At 39.8% G+C, this 22,136-nt stretch overlaps 1 protein-coding gene across 1 annotated transcript in view; it reads left to right on the plus strand.

The window, feature by feature from the left end:
* Positions 1–22,136, plus strand: part of CACUL1 (CDK2-associated, cullin domain 1) — a 60,022-nt gene that overhangs the window by 6,263 nt on the left and 31,623 nt on the right. Inside the window, exons 3-6 of the mRNA XM_010564977.1 lie at positions 4–130; positions 6,638–6,764; positions 11,242–11,344; positions 21,980–22,075. Of these exons, the coding sequence (XP_010563279.1) occupies positions 4–130; positions 6,638–6,764; positions 11,242–11,344; positions 21,980–22,075 (453 nt within the window). The remainder of the gene's footprint in view (positions 1–3; positions 131–6,637; positions 6,765–11,241; positions 11,345–21,979; positions 22,076–22,136) is intronic.

A 22,136-nucleotide genomic window follows, 5' to 3' on the forward strand; every position in this document is an offset into this window, starting at 1 on the left:
GAGCTCCCCGCGGTGGCCGAGGCCAACGGCGTGCTGCGAGGCTGCGAGCCGGGGGCCGCCGCCGCGGGCAAGGGGGGAGCCGGAGCCATCGCCGCCGCCATCAACATCAACGCCTCGACCTCCAAGTTCCGTGAGTGACCGCCCTGCCCTCGGCCTCGGCCGCACGGGGGGGACCCCGGTGTCAGACCCTCCCTCCCTCCCTCCCTCCCCGCCCGCTTCTCCCGTGGCTGGGCTCAGGTCGGCCCTACGGCCGGTCCCTGACGTTGGTCTTGGCCCGAGAGGCTTCTCGAAGCGAAATCAAAGGGGTGAAGGCGCCTGGGAAGGAGAAAATAGCCTTTCCTGTTCACACCCCAACTGTCTGCTGCTTTCCTGTCACGGCAAGGTGACGTGGTAGATCTGGCTGTTGAACTGGGAGAGCGGGTGTAGGCAGGGTGTTCAGCTGTACGGAGGCACTGTTGCTTTTCCTGAAGCTCTTAGCTCAGGCCGTGTTTTCCTAAAGACTTTTTCTTTCTGCCTGAAAAACCCAAAGGTGGGCCTGAAACCTATTTGTTGTTGCTGACGGCGGATGGCAATGTGTGCAGAGCCCCTGGAAGGGGTCTGCGGTCTTGGAAGGGACGTAGGCCTGCAAAGGCCTGACGAGAACGACTGAGGGCAAATTTACCCCTCCAAAACATCTGCATATAGCTTTTAACAGAAATGGCCAATTTTGCTGTTGTTTTGCTGAGCTAAGGTTGAGGGAGGGGAAGACCTTTTGCTGTTCATTTCAATTCTGCTTTTATTTCCAGAAGTCACGCCTCTGGGCAAAATATGCCCTTTTCTCTAATGCTTGCAGAAAACTTGGATTTGGCTAGTTAAAAGTATTCCTCGAAGTGTAACCGTGTAACTGCCATGATGAAATTTTGATGGGAAACGCACCTTTTTTTCTTTGTTTTCCCCCCTTTCCCCAATGCCAGCTCACCTGTCCAGCTCCTCAGTAGCTCAGCTCCTGAGCTGATGAGAAGCTTGGAAGTTCAGGCTTCTGGATCCCTCCTTCTCTGGCAGCCTTGGATTTCATGGCTCTAGGCACATTGCCAAGGCTAGCAGCTTTGAAGTTGAGGCTCCCAGACTCCATGAGCTTTCTGGCTCTCTGCCTGCCTTGCTTGTCAGCTGCCTGCCTTGCTTGTCAGGGCTCCAGGTACCTTGGGGTGGCTTGTAAGCACTTGAGTCAGTTGAAATGAAATGTCGTTCAGCCTTGCTAAACTCAGCTCTTGAATTCCTAACTGAGAAGTTTAGAGTCTTAGTTTTTCCTTCTGTTTCAGAATGAAAATGGTTTTCAAGCTGGATCTTCACCAAATGGGAAGGTGACTTTCCAGCTAATCTGCAATTTATATCTGAGGGGGAGAAGAGGCTGTGCATTGTTTTGCTTAGGGTGTGGTTTTTGAGTTCTTGTTTTCACTTTTCCAGCATTGGTATCTCAACCCAATGTCTGTCTTACTGATGTTAAGTATTGTTTTGAAGAAAATGAAAATTCCTGTAAAATACAGAATTCTCTGAGTTAACCTAATTAGAACTTTTCTACACTGTTGTGTTGTGGATAGTTTTGATGGTATGTGTATATGAACAGAACAAGTCCAGTGAAGTAGTGTGCACTGAGAAAAGTACAGGAGCTGAGTTGGGATCCTCCCTGTTCTAATCCTGGCTCTGGCAGAGGATCTCTTAATTGCCTCTGTTTAATTTTCAGGTATAGATAGAGGAAGAAAGGTCACTTTCAGTGTAAACGTACAACGAAGAAGCAGACAGTGTGTGCTAGACCCCCTTCTGCATGCTCTGTCTTAGCAATGGCAGAATGTGCCGAGAAGCTGATAGTCTGTCTTAAGCTTGATAGGAAAGTTGTCTGTTCTCTGCTGCATGAAGAACTTCTTGCAGTTGAATGAGCAAGGACTCATGCCTTGCTTGCTTCATGATGCAGAGGCTTAGCCTTAGACAGGTTATCCTACAGGTGACCTGCAAAAATGTTGGTGACGTGTAGTTTCCAACAATCCTATGATGAATTGGAGTGCCTCTGACGTTCAGATAGGTCTCTCCCTCCTGATTCTTTCCTCCAAAACAAAAAATACAGTGCCTGTGTTCCAATACATAATTTTTTGCAACGTGTTGGTTTTGTTCATGTTCGTAGTTGCAGACTAAAGCTGTTTGGTGGGCCTTTTTTGGTCTAATTCAGCTGGCAGAATAATGGAGGAAGAAGGTTAGATGGTGACCCTATAAAATCTTTTGAAGGGGCCAAATCCAATTCTCCTTCCTTGAGATTTTGGTGAGACTAAGAACTAAAATCAGATATAATAATGCATAGTTCAGTTAATAGCTTTTCTACTGATTAAAGCAACTTAAGAAAATTTTCCATGGTGTGGTAAACTTATAACTAAATCTTTATTTACAGTTGATCAGCTTCAGTCATAGGTACAGATTTATAAAGTAGTAGTGTTATGAAAGATATTTTTAAAGGCTGTAAGGGAGAAAATAAGAGTAAGAGCATTTAATACTTTAAGCAAAACTCTTCTGTACTAGTAATTGCAGTGTCTTGGTTTTTTCATCCTTTTCAGGCAAGGATTGTTATAAGTGTAGTTGATCCCAGTCCCATTTAGGATGGGCACATGTAGCTGTGAGCGTTGGAATATCCATTAAATCTGTTGACTACCCTGTTGCATAATGTAGTTCAGTGCAGTGTATGTGCTTTGCTGCGTAGGCAAATTGTCTGATGAAGAAAAAGTTTAACATTACTTTTACTAACCAGTCTTAATGCAGACTGAGAAACATGTAACAAAAATAGAATAGAATTGAAAGCAACTACAGGGCAGACTCATAAACGTGCTAATTTATGCTAGGATGTGTCAGGCAGGGGATACAGCAAAATCTATTGTGTAAACACGCACATGATAGCTGAGAAAAAGGAAAGCGTAGAGCCACAGCAATAGCTACAAGTCTGTAGGTTAGTCTCAGACATCTGCTTGAAGAGTCTGTACACTTTGACAAAATATTTTAGGATTGTGGGGTGCATTGCTAATTAAGCAGTAAAGCTTCATATATGTCACTTTGAGATGAAGTAAAGCTTCTGAAGGATGCCTAGCTGCCTTCTTTGATTTTTATTGTCAGAATAAATGACAGATAATTGTCAGACTGATGTCTGCTTACTTGACAGTAGGTTGGCTTACCTGTCCTGTTCTGTCCCCTGCTTTTATAGCTATGGTTTTAAAAGAAGGATGGTTTTTATATGTGAACGTAGTAAGCGTTTTGAGTAGCTTTTCACGTTAACTTGTCTCATCTAAATAACAAAACCAACATTATCAATGATTTTTTTTTTTTAAATTATTATTCTATTCTTCATGTCCTCTATGTATTACTGTTACAGCATCTTTTTTAAGCTATGTGTGTTTGTAAGTTTTTCTTATCAATTTCATGGGGGACGTATACTTCCTCTTAGACTTTTTGCTTTTGTTTTTTTAAAGTCTTAGTGTTTTTTGCCATTCTTTTGATTGAAGTTGATATCAAAGAATTTGGTAGCTTGGAGCAGGCTATGTTTCAATTATGGCTATGGTACTGAAATATCTAGGTTATGAAGTGAAGCTCATGCATATTCTTTTTCACTTAAATGGTTTCACTGCTGCATTTGACTTAAACAGTTTTTCTTTTGAACTTTTCTTTATATGGAAAAGCAGGAAGATACTGGCTTCCTTTCTATCCGATCAGACTGATTTCTCTCCCAACCCCACCCCCAACTCGCTGTAGTTGGATAAAATCATGCATTCTAGCATGCTTTGTTACAAAAAGTCTGTGTCACTTCTCAGAAACTTAATAAATCTCAATGAAACGAAAGTCATCTTTTAGTATCATCCTTTCCTTGGGAGGAATGTAATGGAGGCTGTTGGACAAATCCTTTTAAATCTTGAATACCTAATGTAGGGATTAACATTTAAGAATGACATCCTAAAAAGATAGAAAATTAAAAAGTTAAAGATGTTTCTGAAAGGGCAGTCTGTCTTTTCTTTCTAAGGATTTGTGTGATTTCTTTCCTTTCTGGTCTTGAGTTTGTTCTTGCAGAGTTTGTAATTGGAGGACGCAACTTTAAGTCACCCTTCGCTTTTTTTTTTGTATGTGTTTAAGCACTGCCAGAAAAAAAGGACGTTAGTAATTTTTGGCAGTTACTAAAATTTTAAAGTAATTTGTTTTCTGGATTAGAAGAATAAAAATAGTGATTGTTCAGTGTGTAGTCTTTGGACTTTTAACTATATAAATATTATGGTTGGCTTAGTTTCAGAACTGAAGTGTGGAAATCAAATGAAATAGTACTTGTAGGAGTCTTCTGAATAAAAATGAAGCTTTTCTAGAATGTTACTTTGAACTTACCAGTGTTTCCTATGCAAGCCTCTTGGGGCTGTTTGTCATATTTTACCTGTGCAGCACTTCTAATGGGCAGGCCTTCTTGTCTGCTGCTGCTTTCATCTTCTACATTGTAAAAAAAAAATAAATAAAAAAATAATTGACATCTCAACAGCCTGTTAAACACTGTAAAATAGTTTTTTTCAATTCTTACTTGACTATTTTCTTTCAAATGAATAGAGCTCATTTAATATGTTAAACCAGATGTGGGTGTGATTATACATTGAAATCTTAAGTCAAGACTTGGTCTAATATTTATGCTGACTTCAGTTTAATGTTTTGTGTGGAAAAGAGCGCTTCTGTGGAGACCCACCTCTTTCGGGGTAACAAAGTGAAATACAAATGTTAAGATTTGCTGCTGAGTATGAATAGTAAAGCTACTACATGGAAGCTGGTCCTGAGAACATCTGCCCAGAGCCTGAGCTCTGTAAGACACAAGAACTCAAGTCATTGCAAGACAGATGAATAAGGGGTGATTTTACTGTCAGGCAGGTGCTGTGCTGTTCCTGACTGCACGGATGCTTTTACATTGTGGAGGTGACTTGCTGGACATGTTAACTTATGTCCTGGTAGTTGCGTACCCGGACTCGTAACCTTTATCAACCTGTTAGTGAATGGTGTCATACTTTTAGATAGCAGGCTGGAGTGTTGGGACAGCATCCTGCAGCATTTGGTGGTGGTGGTGACCTGTTCACTAATCAGACACATACTGTGTTAACTAGATCCATTTCTGTAACAGGTATGAAGCAAAAGTGAACCAATGACTAGGTGGGGGAAGAGGGAGCTAGGAGTACTGCACTAACATTCTTCACTAAGCAAGGTTTCTGGCTGAAATACCCTAAGAAGACACACAACAGGAATCTGTAATACCTGCTCTTACAGATAGTGTCCAAACATTTCTTGTCTCACACCTCTCTTATTCCACATTTTCTTTATACTCTTCTTTTTCTCATGATAACTGTTTTGCCTGTATTTCCCTAGAATTGTTCTTCGTAATGCTGCCAAAAGTGACTTACCCAGCTCCTTTCAGCCCTTTGTGAAAATAACATTTCAGAAACCTTGCTCCTCAAACCCAGCAGTGAATCTACATTTACGCACGTATTTAAAATGCAGCCCTATTCAAAATATTTCTTTTCAGTGCAGTGTCTAAACTGGATTGTTTGGGGTGGGAACTATCTTTATTCTCTGTTCTATATAGCCCAGACCCACATGTGGAGTTCAAATGAAGAAATTACTTTCGATTTCCTGGACTGGATAGTTTTGATGTGAAGTATACCCCGTGCTGTTATTTACTGAGGGCTTTGTTTTGAGTGGGTGCTGTGAAGCTATGGTGGTGTGACAAGCCAGCAAGGCAGTCCTGTGAGTACATCTCTGAAGGGAAGGTGCTAACCCTTCTCCTGTGGCTGCTGCTGGAGCTGAGCCATGTGTGGTTGGTTCAGAAATCCTCCCTGAAAAGAGAGAGATTAAAACTCTTCTGTGTCTGTGAAGACACACTGAGGGGCTTGTGCAAGAAGGTGCCCTTGGGAAGCTCAGGGAGAAAATTAGGGAGTGATGGGGAACGGGAACGCTAATTTAAATGCCTCCTATTCTTCCCTGTGTTGATTCTTATCTGGAAAAGGAGTATTATTGTGTCTGCTAGAGGGGGAGCTGTAATACATATCCAAAAAAGTTGCCTGGGAGCCTAACTGCAATTGAAGGCAGAGGGAATTGCATCACTTTTTAGGCCAAGGAAGCTTCTGGTCCCACCTGAGACTTGTAAAATTAATATATCTGCTGGGAAGGACTATGCCAAAAACTACCAGTCTTGGCCAAAGCTTGTTCTCCTGTATGTAAGGACCCAGTGTTAACTGTTGATTCTGGACTCCCACAAAGTTGTGTAATTTATTAATCTGAACTAACTACTGAACTACACTTTTTTTTTAATTATTATTATTACATTGTCATGCTAGAACTCCCAGGACTTTGTTTTTCCCTGCTACTTGGGACCCTAAGAAATATGCAAGCACTGATTTGGCAGGTTTTCTGATTTTATTTTCTTTTCTGTAAATAAAAAGGTACAAATTCAAGTCTGGGCTTTAGTTTTAGATAAGGTTATCTTAGCGAAAGTGAACTGTTCCCAGTGGTTTTGGCCAGCTGATTGGTGTGATCTGAAATTGCAGAGCATTCACTTGCTTCTAATCTTTTAGCTAAGATTAGTAAATGTAGTTTTGTCTCTTCCTTGTAGTGATGAATGTTATAACAATTGAAGACTATAAGAGCACATATTGGCCAAAGTTGGACAGTGCCATAGATCAGCTTTTAACTCAGAGTCCTGGTGACTACATCCCTATCTCCTACGAACAAATATACAGGTAAGGAAATCTTTTTATGTTACTTTTTTTTTTCTTTTAAGTTAAATGTTTGTTTTATCTTGCAGCCTGTGCATATATTATATTTTGTATTTATGAGGAGGAGAGTGGGAAGGTTATGGAAGTAACAATATTGTTTAAATGGTTGGAATGAGTGAGTAAGATACAGATCTTGACATCCCATGTTAACAGGAATAAATGCTAGAGAATTAAAATGCATAAGTGCTGAAAACATTAACATTTAAGTAAGCTCCACCGCAGTTGCTTAATGTAATATATTAAGAAATGTATTAAAGTCTCAACATCCCTTTCCTCAAAGGGGAAGAAGAGACTGGCATGATAGGTGTTTGAGTTAATGTTTCAAAAGGCTTCTTTGTCATGTCTAATAGGAATCAATTTGGCGCAGTAGAGGTGCGGAAGTAAATAGAAGCAACTGGTGCCAGGGTCTGTCCATATAAACTGTCATTTGTGTTTTGCATCAGGTAGATTTGGTCTGATTCTCCCCTTGCCCAGCCATCTCACTGCATGTGTAGTTAGAGGCTGTCTGAAAGACTGACACAAGGTTCAGTCCTTTACATCTCCATTCTTGTCTGGAGAACATTTGATTTGTACCTGGCCTGGAGCTGCAGTTTACTTTGCTTTAAAAGGGATCTAGTCACACACCAGAACTGCCTTGTAGACTAAGCTAGTGCACAGTGGTGGGGATAGTGGGGGATTTGCTTCAAAACCACGCTACTGCTCCAAACCAAAATGCTAAGTGCTTTAGAGACCTGGCAGTTTCTTAAGAGATTGACTAAAATGGAGATTTTTGTTCTGTAGGTGACAGGTATCCAGGACGTTGGTAAATAGGCTGGAAACTGGGTAGCTGCTGCTGCATTTGCTGGCCAAGACGCCATTAAAACTACTGGCCCTTGCCAGCAACACAACTAGTAGCGCTGCTGTCTTGATTTTCTTTACCATAGTGTTGCACTCGATGAAATAATGCTGGCAGCTCAGTCACTGATTGCCATGTTTAGAGGCTTTCAGCTCTGTTGTCTCCTGCCCGCTTCGTCTCTCCAGTTTGAAACTTTGGATTAGGGAATCATATCCAAGAAGGGCAGGTGTTTAGTCTTCCCTCTTAACTCCAGTTAAAATCTTTAATAATTTTCCTCTTTCCTCTCCAAACTTTTGGTACTGCTGACTCAGACATCAGCATGTGTCTCAGTAACTGAGGTGGTAAATTTGAACTGAGAGACATTTTGCAGCTTTAGTGTAAGTAATCAAAATTCTTTTCCTAGCTTGAAATCCCCAATGTGCAAACAACTGTCAGTAAGAGTTAAGCCAACATCTCTCCGTAGTCATCTCTGATAAAGAGTAGGTGTGCAAAGTTAATGCTTTAATACCTAGAGTAGACCTGTACCTAGTTATGGGTTTCAGATAACTGCAGTATATCTTTGTCATCTTTTTACTGCTCAGAAGTTTTATTTCTTAAAGGAATAATGGGGTTTAAGTTTCTCATAGATAACCCTTAGACATCAGGGTGACTCTTGATGCAGTATTGTAATGATGCACAGATGTCTGTTGCATGTATTTTGCCAAAACAAAAGATTGGCTGTAGTTCAGTGTTACTGATAAAGCTACTGTGTCAGTTTTTAAAATTTTCTTTTAAAAATTATGTCTGTGGATGTAATTACTCTGACACAGCCTCTTCCAACCAGGAGGGTTTTTTATGTTTTTTTTTTAAATTTTATTTTAGAGGGTGTCCCTTTGCTTGACTTATGATCTAGACAACATAGATTGAGGATGGAAGAAAAACTGCTTTTTTGTTGAATTTAATGATGATGCTTGCTTGGAGTGTTACAGAAAGTCTGCAGCAGACTTGAGGTTTAGATCCTCTCTGCTTCCCTAGGCTAGTTCTTTAGTCTGAAAATGGGGTGGTTTTTGAAGTGGTTCAAACAGCTACCTATCTTTTATATTTTTTTACAGTGAAACTGAGCTGAAAATACAGTGGTCTTTTTGATCGTCTTTGTGCTGACTAAAGGAATCAAGGTTTCCATAAAGCAAACTCAAAATACATTATTAGATACTCAAACTACTGTATTTGACATGATCAGTGATAACTGTAGGTGTCTACTCCACAGCAGTGAAAGCTAGGAGATAACTTCAAAGGTGTGTATGCAGATACTTACTACGGATCAGTTTACCCATAAGGTATCAAAGTGTGATTAGTGACTGTTTTCATCTTTGAGTCCAAAGCCTGCCTGTGCATAGTCACTTCCTATTACAAGGGTTAAATATATTGACAGATGTGAAGGAAACTTTGAGATGAGGAAAACGTGAACAGCGAAGTTGTACTTCTGGCAAGCGTTACAGCTGCCTCCCAGGTACCATGCAGTTAGATTGCTGTTCTTCAAGACAACTTACAGATCTCAGATCTTCATCCCTTGCACTAAATGCTTACCTTCTAATGTCCTGCTTGAGTCTTCCTTTTCCTAAGGTGCTTGGTTATGCTAAAGGTCTAACAAGCTGGTGACTTCCTTTGGGTAGTAGCAGGGCAAGGGTGATTCACAGAATCAGCCCACAGTCCGGAACTGAAAACAGGATCTGAAAATGGGGAAGGAACCCCTAAATAGAAGTGTTCAAATAAAGTGTAAACACACTCTGCATGTCCTTACAAAGACTGGTGTTTGAGGACAGAAAGTGTTGCAGAAGTAGGTATAGCAATATTGTATGTAAGGCTAAGCAGAGGTGTACTTTAAAATTCAGTTTAGTTACATCGTTGCAAGTGGTCAACTTGTGGAAGTGGCTATATACTGGTTAGTTACGGAGCAAACAAATGTTGGCCATTTGCTTTGTTACCTAGCTGGCTGGTTTGTAAGAGGTAACAAAAATCAGTCTGCCTTTTCTTATCAGTGTTTCTGTCTTCGGTATTTTTGCTGTTACTGCATCATACCAAAATGTCTTTTGCACTTGCTTGTTCCAAAATAGGATCTGCTATTGGTAGAATTCATGTGAAAGAAACAGGATGACTTTGACTGTTTTATTTAAATAATATCAAACTGCAGATACTGAATTATTTTTAAAATATAATAGTAGGAGAGGTGTGGGGTGTCTTTTGGTTTTTAAGAAATAGCATGGTTTGCCAAATGAGGAGGCTTTGCATAGGGGTGAATGCTGTATTTTTGAGGCTTTTGAAGTTGTCAAAGGGAATAAATACAAACTTCTAAAAATTAGTGATAATTCACTGGTAAAAAACTTCCTCCAGAAGAAGCCCAATAGCCCATAGTCTATAGTTGTTTTAATCCCATCTTTGCAGTTTGTCATTGTACCACCTTCTCAGCAGAGAATCGGAATGTCATAATTCCCCTACAGAGAGACAGTGTTGTTGTACCATAGCTTTAGGCTTTCGGTGCTATTAAAAACCTGTAGAATTCAAGTCTGGTATCTGGACCTTGCTGGAAATAGGTTTTTTGTGCATGTCCTAAGGGGTGGTCTCTGGCCTAAATTGCTCGTTGTCACATTACTCCATACAGAGGGATGGAGAGAGAGGGAAGCAGAACAGGCATGGGGAGGAGGTTTGGCTTGCCCAGGATATCAGGTGAAGTCTTCCCTGTGCCTCCTGATTTTTGGCAGCTAGCTTTCAAAATGCTGACTTCAAAGAATGAAAGCACTCGAGAGAAAAAGCTGTTTGGTACAGATAATGTTGGTGTTAGTCCTGACGATGATGACTACCTTAATGTAACTTCTTGCTGAAAGTAATATATATATTTGTTTTACAACTGTTGTAAATTTGTTTTCAATACATAGTCTTATTTTTCAGATATGTGTTATTGACTATGAGAGCAATAAAGTGTTCTTAAAAAGCAAAGGTAACACTGAAGACCAGAGTTAACCCAGCCAAGCCATGGGAAGTAGAATTAAAGTTTTGTTGCTCTGTCTCTGCATCTTTGTTTATTATGAAAATGTAGGGTTTTCGTAGAATTTAGGTAACAAAGGATGGAGTAACATGCTTGGGTTTCTAATTTTAGAACTTTTGCTGTTTCGTTCTGAAACGTTAGCATGGTTTTGGTGCAACTTCTATGACTGCATGTCAGTGTTGCCCTTCTTTTAATAAGGGTTTTGCCCTAGAATATGCATATAATCATTAAGCCCGCTTATTTTAATGGAGACTTCATTCACATAGGAGAGACAAAAGCCAGAATTAGGACTGTGCTGTTGACAGAATTATCCTGGCTGTTCTAAAGTGCACTGTTAAGAGAACTCATAAGTTAAAGTGAGGTTGGGGAGGGGGAATGGGATGGACACACTGGGGCCTCCAAGGGAGACTTAAGGGTCTGCTGGAGCTCATTCCAAGCTTAGGACTGTATTTAAAAGTTCAGCAATCGTTCAGTTAACTCTATTATCCTCTAAATTGAGACTTGAACAAAATATTTTGAAGTCTGTTACCCTTCATTGCAAACTGTTGTAAGTTCATTGTTTGTTCCTATATTTGTTTCTGCAGTTGTGTGTATAAGTGTGTATGCCAGCAGCATTCGGAACAGATGTATAGTGACCTAATAAAAAAGATAACTAACCACTTAGAGAGAGTCTCAAAGGAGCTGCAGGTAAGAAGCTGCACAATCTAATTCTGTCTTTCCTGGGATCTGTGATTATATCAGAGCAGCATGTAGATGGCCCATGGAGGGGATTGCCATTAAGACTGATTTACAGGAGTTTACTAAATTGTGGACTACTTCATTTGCTAACTGGCTGTCAGGCTGAATACCAACTACTAGATCCAATTGTATGGCGCTGATTAGCCTTAGAGATCTGAACCACGTGGAGAGCAGTGGCTAAACCTGAATATGTAATATAGAATCAAAGATTAGAGAATCTACAGTATAATCTAGGATGTAAATGCTTCAGTCAAACATGATCTGAGCATATGACATGGATGTCTGCCATTGCTGTGTTAATCTCTATAAATGGTTTATGGTCCTTGTGCATCACAAGCATCACAAAAGGGAAAATCTAAAGGAAAAAATTGAAGCGAATTAAATATGAATTGTGAAGTATAAACTAGAAATTATTGTATATGAAAGTATTGTGCTATGGTTTATTCTGCATTTTTCTTGCCTATCTCTAGATGTCAGTGGTTTACAGCAGTCCTAATACAGTTTGTATATCCCTATCCTTCTCTGCATCTTATTTGTGCATCCATGTTTGTTTTCATGTGTGTTCCTTGCTGAAAATTCCTTTTCGGCTAGAATCAACAGGCATGTTCTTGAAATTGTCATTGCTGTATCAACAGCACTGTTTTATTTCCCCACAGCTTTTGTCAGTTCCATAACTGATGTTTGAGTTCCGTAGTGACTTGCAGTGTGTCAAGTAGGGACACCAAATACAAAGGAACCCTTAGCTACAGCAGCTCCTTCAGTGCTTCTGACAATTGATAACTAATTTCTGTCAGTCAAAAGCAGTCTTACTACTTTTAACTGCATCAGGTACTTCTGGCTAAGCATGAATTCCCATCAAAATATATAGCACTGTGATCGCTCTGATGTCCTTCTCGCTTCACTATTTTCCTCTTGTTGCTTTCCTTATAAAGAAACATAACCACCCTGCACTTAATGGGCACTGTCTTTGGGACAGTCTTTGACTATAAAATATCTAGGTCATCTTGAGCTATGTTCTTTGCTTCTCTTTTACAATTTCTTTATTCCTCGTGGAATGACAGCCTCATTGTTCTGTAAAAATTGGTTAGAGTAGATGGACATAGTATTTAAAATAAAGCCTTCCCTTGGTTCTGCTGAGCTGGTGCAGCCTGTACATTTTTCTTCTGCTTGTGAGAACTACGAATCATTGCAGCTGTACAGGTTTGGCCAGTTCTTCTGATACATCCTGTGGTAGTGTACTCCATTACTTGCTTTGAATTTGGGAATACTCCAAATTCTTTACTCTGTGGTAGTCCTTGATTGTTTCCTCTGAAGCTCCAAAACTGACTGAGGCAGCTGCTTTTAAAGTTTGCTTTAGCACATATGTGCGTTAAATGCTTATGCCTAAAAACAAGGCTGCCTTCTGAACATCAGCTGTTGAAAAAATAATTGAGACAACTATTTAATGCAATCTTTGTTTTGCAAAAGTTTCCTTATGTAGGTTAGACACACCTTTGTGGTAGGTGGCAAGAGGACTATAATACACTCCAAGATGGTATCATGTTATATTACGTGAGTGAGTTTTGCCTGACACGAACATGACTTTGGTTTTGGATGGTAAATCCATCTTTTTGAGCCACTTGAAGTAAAACTCGCATGCCTTAGGAAATTGTCCTGTAAAGAAACTGTTTTAACTGTGGGCTGTGAAATTCACTCTTAAGGAATTACTTTACTATAATATATTTTATTATCCTGATGCTTCTTTTATCTTAATACGTTTTGGTGATGCTCAGTCACTTGGGTTTTATGTTGAAAATCTGGTGCTAAATCTTTACCCTAGTAACAACAACAAATTACTTCGTAAATGTTGGTCACTTGGAAGTGTCTGGTTCACACAGGCAAACAATACAAAACCCCTAAATATGAATCCTTTTAATGCACAATATGTGGTGTTTTGCTTTCTCTGACATAAACTCATTCCACTTGCTGACAGTATTTAAACTAATTGCAGAATTCTGTTTAGTTGGCAAGGTGTGACTTAATGCAAGATAATTTTTATTTTTTTTTACATGCAGAGATGCAAATGTAGCCCAATATAAGCGGGAATGTTGGTTTGTGTGAGAAAGCAGATGATCATGAGAACTGAAGTGGCAGGCAAATGCAATGTCTTATTCTGGACAAGCCAAGCAGCTCTGTGTAGAAGTGCAACAGTTTAATGGCAAGTGGATTGCAGAATATATGCATGTAACCAACATGCCAGAGCAAGCTGTTTCCTACAAGAACCACTCATCAACAGCAAAAGCAGTAGAACTGTCAGATACCAAATAGTAGAAGTGGGAGCATCTCAGGGGACCGGTCAGACTTGCTCTTGCACGGTTCTAGCCTTATTGGAGTTTGTCTTCTTTCTGCGTGGCATTCACTGCAGAAATTCCCTATATTATTTTTCTTCCCCTGTGTGCTTAGCCCTCAGCTTGCCTGACCAGCTGGCCTCAGCTGAAGTCAGAAGAGTGGCGGGCACTCGGGTGCCCTGAGCTGGGTGTCTTGGGTGCTGCCGCCGGGGCCCCATGGTCACACAGGGCCATGCACATACTCCCTGGTCATCCCCTGCGTGACTTCTGCTCTCCCAGACTGGAAGACACCTTGTGTGGCATTGGTGTTTGTCACCACGTGTACTCTTGAAGGTCTGCTTCGCAGGTTTTCAACGAAAAATCCAATTTTCAGTGGTGGCAGTATGGCATTACGAAAATGTGGGTGGGGCTGATGGATTCTCTGCGTGTTAGGCGTTGGGTGAAAAGCAGTGAATGTTGCCTCCTGAGTAGTAGTACATTTAGATGAGATGAATAGCCTGTCATCAGACCATCAGCTCTCTGATATGGGGCCTCCTATATCCCAAGACATTTGTAGCTCCCTCCTTACTATGTGTGTAAGTAAATGATCCTCTCTTCAGGCTATTTCAGTTATGGAAAGACTTCCTTTCTTGCAGTTGATGTATGACCAGTTTCTTTGCATTACTAAGACTGAGTTTTGCCATGCGGAGCTTCCAGTAGTTGAGAATTAAATTTCCCTAATTCTTGAGTTGATCAGAGTTTTGTATTTTGTGTGCTTAAAAAAAAAAAAAAAAAAAAGGGGGGCTGCAGAAAACACAAATGAACATGTTTCCTGTTGTCTTGAGGTCTGTGAAGCCTGTAGTATACAGATGATTTTTCCAAGATGCTTTATTTGGAAGCATTTTATTGGTAATGGACATAGCTCATTATGTTGTGGTTTAAAATAATGACAGCTGTTTTTGTGGGTAAGTGCTGAGTCACTCAAATGTATGAGGTAGGGTGGATACACAGGCATATGCTTTCAAATTAAATACATCTATTTTAAAAAGAATAAAACTATATTTGCATTAGGCACTAGTGTTTCCGGCTTACCTTATTCTTATGCATTCTGATAAAGTCATTTAAAATCAGGTACTCTGCCCATTACATATCTCTTCAGCAAAAGACACTGGACAGTACTTTAAGCATTGACAGTCAAAATGCACTGAGGCATTGAGCTGCCCTGTGACAAAAGTAGCTTTTTTTGTGCAAGTGCAGTGAAATATTTTCATTTTAGTTAGAATAATCTCAATAATTCCTTTAGGAAATGACTGAGAGCTGAAAAGCAGTTCTTTGTCATGTTGCACCCTCTTTTTTATTTAGAGAAAAGAGAAAAAGGATCTGTTGTTTTTTGTTTGTGTGTGTTTGTTGCTTTTTTTTTTGTCTTGACCAGAAACAGTTGAACTCACTGTGTGTCATTTTTATGTTCATTGAAGTTAATAAGTGAGAATCAGTCTTTCGCTGAGTAAATAAACACCGGTTTTCTTGCATTGTTTCTATTTTAAATCAAACAGAAGTGGTAGAGCTAAACCACCAGAATTTCTTGCTTAAATTCCATCTGTCTAAAAGCATTGGATTAAATTTGGAGCCAATTGCTTGTAATATACTTAAGCTCCTGAGCACTCCAGAGGGCTCGGGTTTTTTCTTCTCTATTATGTCTTGAGATATGTATGAATATGCGTGTGTATTTTTTATTATTATTATGAACAATATATTTCTTTTCTAATGAACATGACTGAACTGAGCAGTCACTGGTGTTGGCAGGTAATTTGTGTGGCTGCCGTGTGTCCCCCAGGACCTGCACATTTAGGGTCTTCGCTGTGCAATGCCAGAAAGCTTTCCTGCCTCATATTAATCCTTACAACTTCTCAGCCTTCTGCCTTGTCAGTTCTCAAACCCGTCAGTGCAGTGTGTGAAAATATCTTCTCACCTATTGTTTCCTTGGAGGAACATGCATTGGAGTCAGGTTACTGTAAAAGCTATTCCACTGTTTTGAGGAGTGCCAAGTCTCTGGGAACTGAGTGCCTTGTATCACATCACTGTCGGTTGCCATCTGTTCTTAAAAATATGTCAGCCATATCTGTTGTGGACAATCTGTTCCTTCCTTGCCTTTTCCTTTCTTCTTTTCTGTCTCACGTTTACCTTCCACTTGTCCTCTGTGATTATATAGAGTTTTGCCATCCAGTGGTGAGGAGCCTGTCGTTTCCTGCCCCAACTCTTTCTGAAACACTGATCTGATGAATACAGATGTCTTACTCCAAACTTCAGATTAGATTCTGAACTTCCTTATTTGTCTTTTAGAAACAGTTGTGTAACTTCCAGTATTTCTTCTGATTGCAGGAGTAAAAGCATGAGGCTTAAGTGGCTTGTCACGTTTATCTTGTGAGCTTTGCATGTAGTCAGGGTGGTTGAAAAATGCATTCAAGTAGTGCTTTGAGGGACTGGTAAAACCGAACTTCTGACCGTGGGCAGTGTTATGTACTGGGTACCACCTCATAGCAGTTCTTGATATTTATACTTTTAAGGTAATTTTACCCGAGATTTGTTTTTGTAGATACATTTTGCTTTCCTTTCAAGGTACGCTGATGATTACATTACCTTTACATAGTGCTATATTGTAATTGAACAGTTATGCCAGTCTGTAAAAAAGAACTTTTGACATCATCATCTGTGGCTGTTTTTTGTGTAAACTTAGTAAATCATCAGATTGCTAATGAAGTTATGATTAGACTTTAGTAATGTTCTTAATGGGAGGCCAGGCTATATACTCCATCTACGTGAAGAAGCCCATTCTTATTACGCTGTTTGTGTGGGCATTGTTGTCTGACTTGCTAGCCAAATGAGAAATAGCCAGCCCTCTTCATGATTCATGTCTCATCTCTTGTAGCATAGAAATAACACTCAAATTAGCTCTTGTTAATTTGAAATTAGTTGATTCCCTGAAATAATTTTCATAGTTGCAGTAGTTTCTCAAACACTTATGTAGAAAACAATTTTGCCTCCTCTATGCTCTGCCTACAGAAAAAATCAGAACTAGAGGTGGAAAATGGAAACTGAGAACTTGTATTTCCTAACTCTTTTCTTACTAAATATGTTAAATCACTAGTGTTTCTTAAAGTTCATTGAGGTCAACTGCATGATCTGTTAATATCGACAGTCCGTTTTTTAAAGAGGAGGAGACTCAGACTGGCCGTTTATCTGGTCCATAACATTTAAAAGGAAAAAAACCAACAAATGCAAACATCCAGTGCCATAGGCATTTATCCATCAGTTTTGTTGGGGGAACATTGCTTAATTGTGTGTGAAACAAGGCTTTACTGCTGTGAATCACACTGAATTGAATCAGATCAAATGAATGATCAGTATTAGAACTCAGCAGAAACCAGAAGTGTTAGAAATGTGTGCATCTTCATGTGTGGACATCAAAAAGATGGCTTTTGACTTGAGGTAGAAGTAGGGGTCACTGTATTGCCAGAATTGCCATTAAAAATGACATTGTTGTGAGCAAGCTAACCTGAAAGAAGCGTCCTTGCCTGCAGCTTTTTGAAAAGGCTTGTATTCCTGCAGTCATTTTTAGTCCCTTTCCACAGTACACTGGGTGCTGCAGACCCTGATATAATTACAGAACGATGTAAGTAAATACAGCACAAATGAATATATATTTACTAGATGGAAGAGGTTCTGAAGATCTCTTACTATTAAACAAAGTTTTTGTGGTCCTTAGGTACAATGTCTTTTTGTTTTACAAACGTGTAGAATGAAAATGGAAATGTGGCCCACATCTGCTACCCTGCTCTAAGACAATTATACGACAGTATGTCATGGTGCTGTACAGCTTTGAACGGTTTTGAGTGCAGACTTGAATAGGAAGACACAGTCAGTCTTTGAATTAATTGTACTTTGGCTTGATGTCTGTTTTTTATAAAAAAGTTTTAATAGTACTCTTGTCTAGTGAGGTAGACCTGGGCATCATATAAATAGTCTGCAAGGCAAAGTAAACAAATTACATTTTCTTGAGAAAGAACAAACACTGGTTTAAAAGATTCAGACCACTTATATGAATAGCAGGTTAATTTGTGTAGTCATAGCCATTCTCCCTTTTCACTTGGCAGGCGTGGGAGAGATGCTGCAGCATGTATGCTGGCATTTTGGCAGTGAGCATGTTCCCAGGAAAATGGAATTCCATTCTACATAGGAATGTAAGCTTTACTGAATATATTGCTGATTGTGCCAGACAACTATTCATAAACAGATTAACTTTGTGTTCCTCAAGCAAAGAACTGTTGTCACTGTTTCTTTCTTGTGAGCCATTTCTGAGTTGTCTTGAGCCAGCAGCATGTCTTCTGGTTTCATTCATATGTTCAGTTAAAGAATGATATTCAAACTGGTTTTCAAACTGAAAAAACCCACATCTTTTTCATGTATACAGTTTCTTGCCCACAAGTTCTTTGAAATGCCTAGGTATTAGATTTCAAATAAGAGAAGGGTGATTTAGTATACTGGGTCTCTCACTGCTTGTTTTGTTTGAAGATGTCTGTCTTGCATGTCGTCCTTTCTCAAACGTGTTTTCTTGTTACTTCTCATTTTTCCTGGTGCTGAGATGTCTACTATGGTGTGTAAGTAGATTAAATGATGTCTTTAACATCAGGTTTTAACAGCAGCCATAACATTTTATGCTAAGAAGTAGTCGACTCAAAACCAAGCTGAAGATGTTAAGCAAATGCAACTGCATCAAAACTTGACAAACCTGACCAAACGTTCAGTGCTCCCGTGGACAGATGCACTGTATAGTTGCTACTGGAAAACTGTTCTTAACCTTTTGAGTGGTAGATGAGAGCAAATGTAGGAGAGGATTTAAGCTGTCTCCCTGTATAGAGTGTCTTAAAAAAACCAAAACTGAATTGTCAGTTTGATAGGATTCAGGATGGGGAGTGAAGGAACAAAGGATTCTCTTCTTTCCTGGAAAACCTTGTGCTAGCAGTATATTCTTCTTTCTTTGAATAGCTTCTGTAATACATCCCTCAGGTAAAATAGAAGTGGATTTAAAGACTTAATGTTTATTGGGGGGGGGGGGGGGTTGTAAGAAGTAAATGTCATGCTTAATTCTGCCCCTCCCCCAGTAATTAAAACAGCTGAATGTGTGTGTTATCTTTTCTGCACTAGAACCAAGAGTGAAAAATGTCAGCCTAAGCAGTTTCTTTCTTTTTTATAATAGTTATAGCTGAATAAATACGGATTTTAAATGCAAGTTCCACTCTAATGATGGCCATTTAATAGAAGAATCTTAGCAACATCTATTTACTCATGAATGTGGTGCCATGCACTGCTTTTTAGTTTGTAAAATTCATGTAGTTTCTATAAAGCTAGTTCCACTCCAGTTACTGTCTTATTAATGTCAATGTAGAGATGTGGAGAAAGTTCCTATGCTCAAAGAAGTAATTGATTTCAGTCTAGCAGTTTTGAGCAGCCACACAGTAACACCCTAATGAACGGAAAACAGATGGTTCTGTTTTCCCCACACAGGTTACAATAATTCATAGATGAGCTGTGAAAATACTATTATTGATTTCTCTTTGGCTTGGGTTTTTTGTTAGTTTACAAGTCAAGCAAGGAGAGTTTGATTGTCAAGCTTTTTAACAAGCAGTGTCAGGTAGTATGTGCTTTCCTGTTAGTTCCTTGACTGTTGAGGCTTGACATGGAACACTATCATAAGAACAAAACTGAAAGGTAACATCTCATGCTGATAAAGCAGTTAACACTGTGATTTTGCATTCCAGGAGTTAAGAGCAAGGCGTTGATACTTGCCTGACACTAGTGAGTGCTCCTCCTGAAGCTGTCAGGACTTTTCTTAGCTTGTTTGTCTTTATCTAGAGCAGTTATTTTCCACTTGGTTGCAAGGTGGTGGTGGTGGTTAACAGCTTCCAGGTATCCTTCCATTAAAGGACTCTTGAGGTTATTCTCAGGAGACAGCTGGGTGTGCAGTCGTTGTTCTCTCTTAAAATGTCTCTCTTAATGGGACATAGGCTTTGTTAGGTGAGCAAGCAAAGTTTTCATCTTTGGTGGAGGAAAAATCCTTAATGTCCCCTGAAAAAAAGGCTGGCAGACTGGCTGTCTACCATTGCCTAGAGTCTGTTCATGGGATTAAATCACACACTGTCCAGACAACTTCTGTCTCTGGTTTTTTTTTGTTTTTAATGAAAAGTACAAACTGCTAGTGAGAGAAGAGTGGTGCCCTGTGTCAGGCTATGGTCTCCTTTTGTCTGACGTTCTTTGAAGTAGAATTTTCCTTTTTCTTTAATCTTGGAAGCTGTATACCAAGCTTTTACGAATCAGAGAGTGTAACCATATTTAAAGTTGAGGTTAAAAAGGAGTGAAGCAGGAATACATACTGCTTAGAAATGCAGATTTCATTGCATGTTATTTGCAACAAATTATATATGTAACTATATATGAAAGGGAGTCCTTGGAGTTCATAGTTGCTTTTATACATTGTTGGCATTTTGAACTAAAATTTGTTTGGCCACCCCTGAGAACTGCATCTGCACTAAGATTAAAAGCTTATGATCAAAATGAGGAATAACCATACATAATCTTTGGCAACAGCATATGGAATAACACTCTTTATTCCTTTGCCAGTTTTGCTTTCCTTTCTGAAATGTCTGCTCTCTATCGGTGTTTGCTGTGAAAATTACCCACGTGTTCATTAAGCATATTAAGGAAGGAGGCAAAAGAAGCTAGTTTAAAGGAAAAAAAACTTCATATACTTAGAATACTTAATAGAGCAAAAAGTCAACATAAATTTTAACTGTTCTCTTAGGGCCCCTGATGAATGTCCATAAAAAGGCTGAAAAATCTGCTTTGTAAAGATAAGAGCTTTAAGTTCCAATAAGGTGGTTGAGGTGCAGCTAACCTTGAGTTTTTCTCATGCCACAGACGCTTTGGCTTTAGAAAAATCTTTGAGCTTGTTTTCTTGCAAGGTCCCAGTCACTGCTGCATTCTCTATCCTCTTCTGGCTTGGTGCTGTCAGAGAGGAAAATGGTGCAAGGGCAGAGAAGTTTTGCGTCTCATTAGCAAGCAACACTTTGTCCTTGGGTGTGTATAGCTGTGTATATGTATATGAACAGTAGAAACTCAGGCAGCTGCCCACCTCTGTCTGAAAAGACCATAGTAGGGCAGGCAGGAGGAGTGGGGCCAGAAGCAGAGCACTGTATGCGGGTGGGTTGGGATGGAGAGGGGGATAACGGAGGAACACGTTACCCCAGCTCCACTTCCATCCCTGCCTGTGTAAGTGCACTCCTGAACGCTCTAACACAGCTCCCCTGCATCCCTCCAAATAAATATTTATAAAAGAAACAGTGGTTAGTGCTTCCCATTTTTCTGGTTCCCTTCTCAGTTTAACTTAGCTTGCTGCAGAGCAGATCTTTTTAGCTTCCTTATTTCCTCCTTTGGGAAAGATAGTATTGTACATGGAAAATAGCAGGGCTGTCACTGTGGGCTCTGCAAGGCCTATCATAAAGTCGGCACATTCAGGTTTTGTGTAGCAAAGTTTTTTGCTTGGGGCTACAGGGTAATGCTGTGTGTTGGAGCACTGCAGTAGATTTTCATGGGCCTGATCTGGAGCGCAGGATGCCAGATGTGGAGCTCTATCTGAAGCCATTGCTTCGCAGTCCCTCCAGCTCTACGCCCTGAATAATTGCCTTGCCTTAGGTGACCCAGCAAAAACTTAAAAATGTTTCCTGTGAAGGACGGTGCTCCCTGGAGCTGGAGGATGTGCTGCTTGCCAGCTCAGATGCAAAGCAGCAACTTAATGCCGCCCTGCTGCCTTGGAGTAAAAGTGTGCAGGGGGGTTGGAGCACACACTGCAGCACTTGTTGAAATTTGGTTATGGATTCTAGGCATGACAGATAGTTCTTTCAAAATGAAGGTCTGGTCTTCAATAAGTGTTTTGATTTGCATATGCTAAATGTTAGTTTGTTACAGGCAAACTGTATTTCTTATTGAATGCACCTTTTGCTGGGCACTGACACACAGTCCTAGGCAAAAACCATTTACTGAAGAAAACTGTTTTTGCTGGAGGGAGTTATAGCAGAAACTCTGGAATGATGTGTGGCTTGCTTTGTGTGGACTTAGTGTATCAAATACTTTGTAGTTTTTTGAGTTTGCTATGAAAGCATAGCCCATGCTGTTCCAGATCTTTCTCTTGTTCAAATTGCAACCTGACTTTTACGGTTTCTTGCAGGCCAGCCCTCCAGATCTCTATATTGAAAGATTTAACGTAGCTCTTGGACAGTATATGGGAGCATTGCAGAGCATTGTGCCTCTTTTCATATATATGGTAAGTTTTAGAAAATTCTTTTCAAATAAAGTATGTCCATACACAAGATGCTGACTGAAAG

This window comes from Haliaeetus leucocephalus, unplaced genomic scaffold (assembly GCF_000737465.1).
Source record: "Haliaeetus leucocephalus isolate CR32 unplaced genomic scaffold, Haliaeetus_leucocephalus-4.0 Scaffold184, whole genome shotgun sequence".
NCBI lineage: Eukaryota > Metazoa > Chordata > Aves > Accipitriformes > Accipitridae > Haliaeetus > Haliaeetus leucocephalus.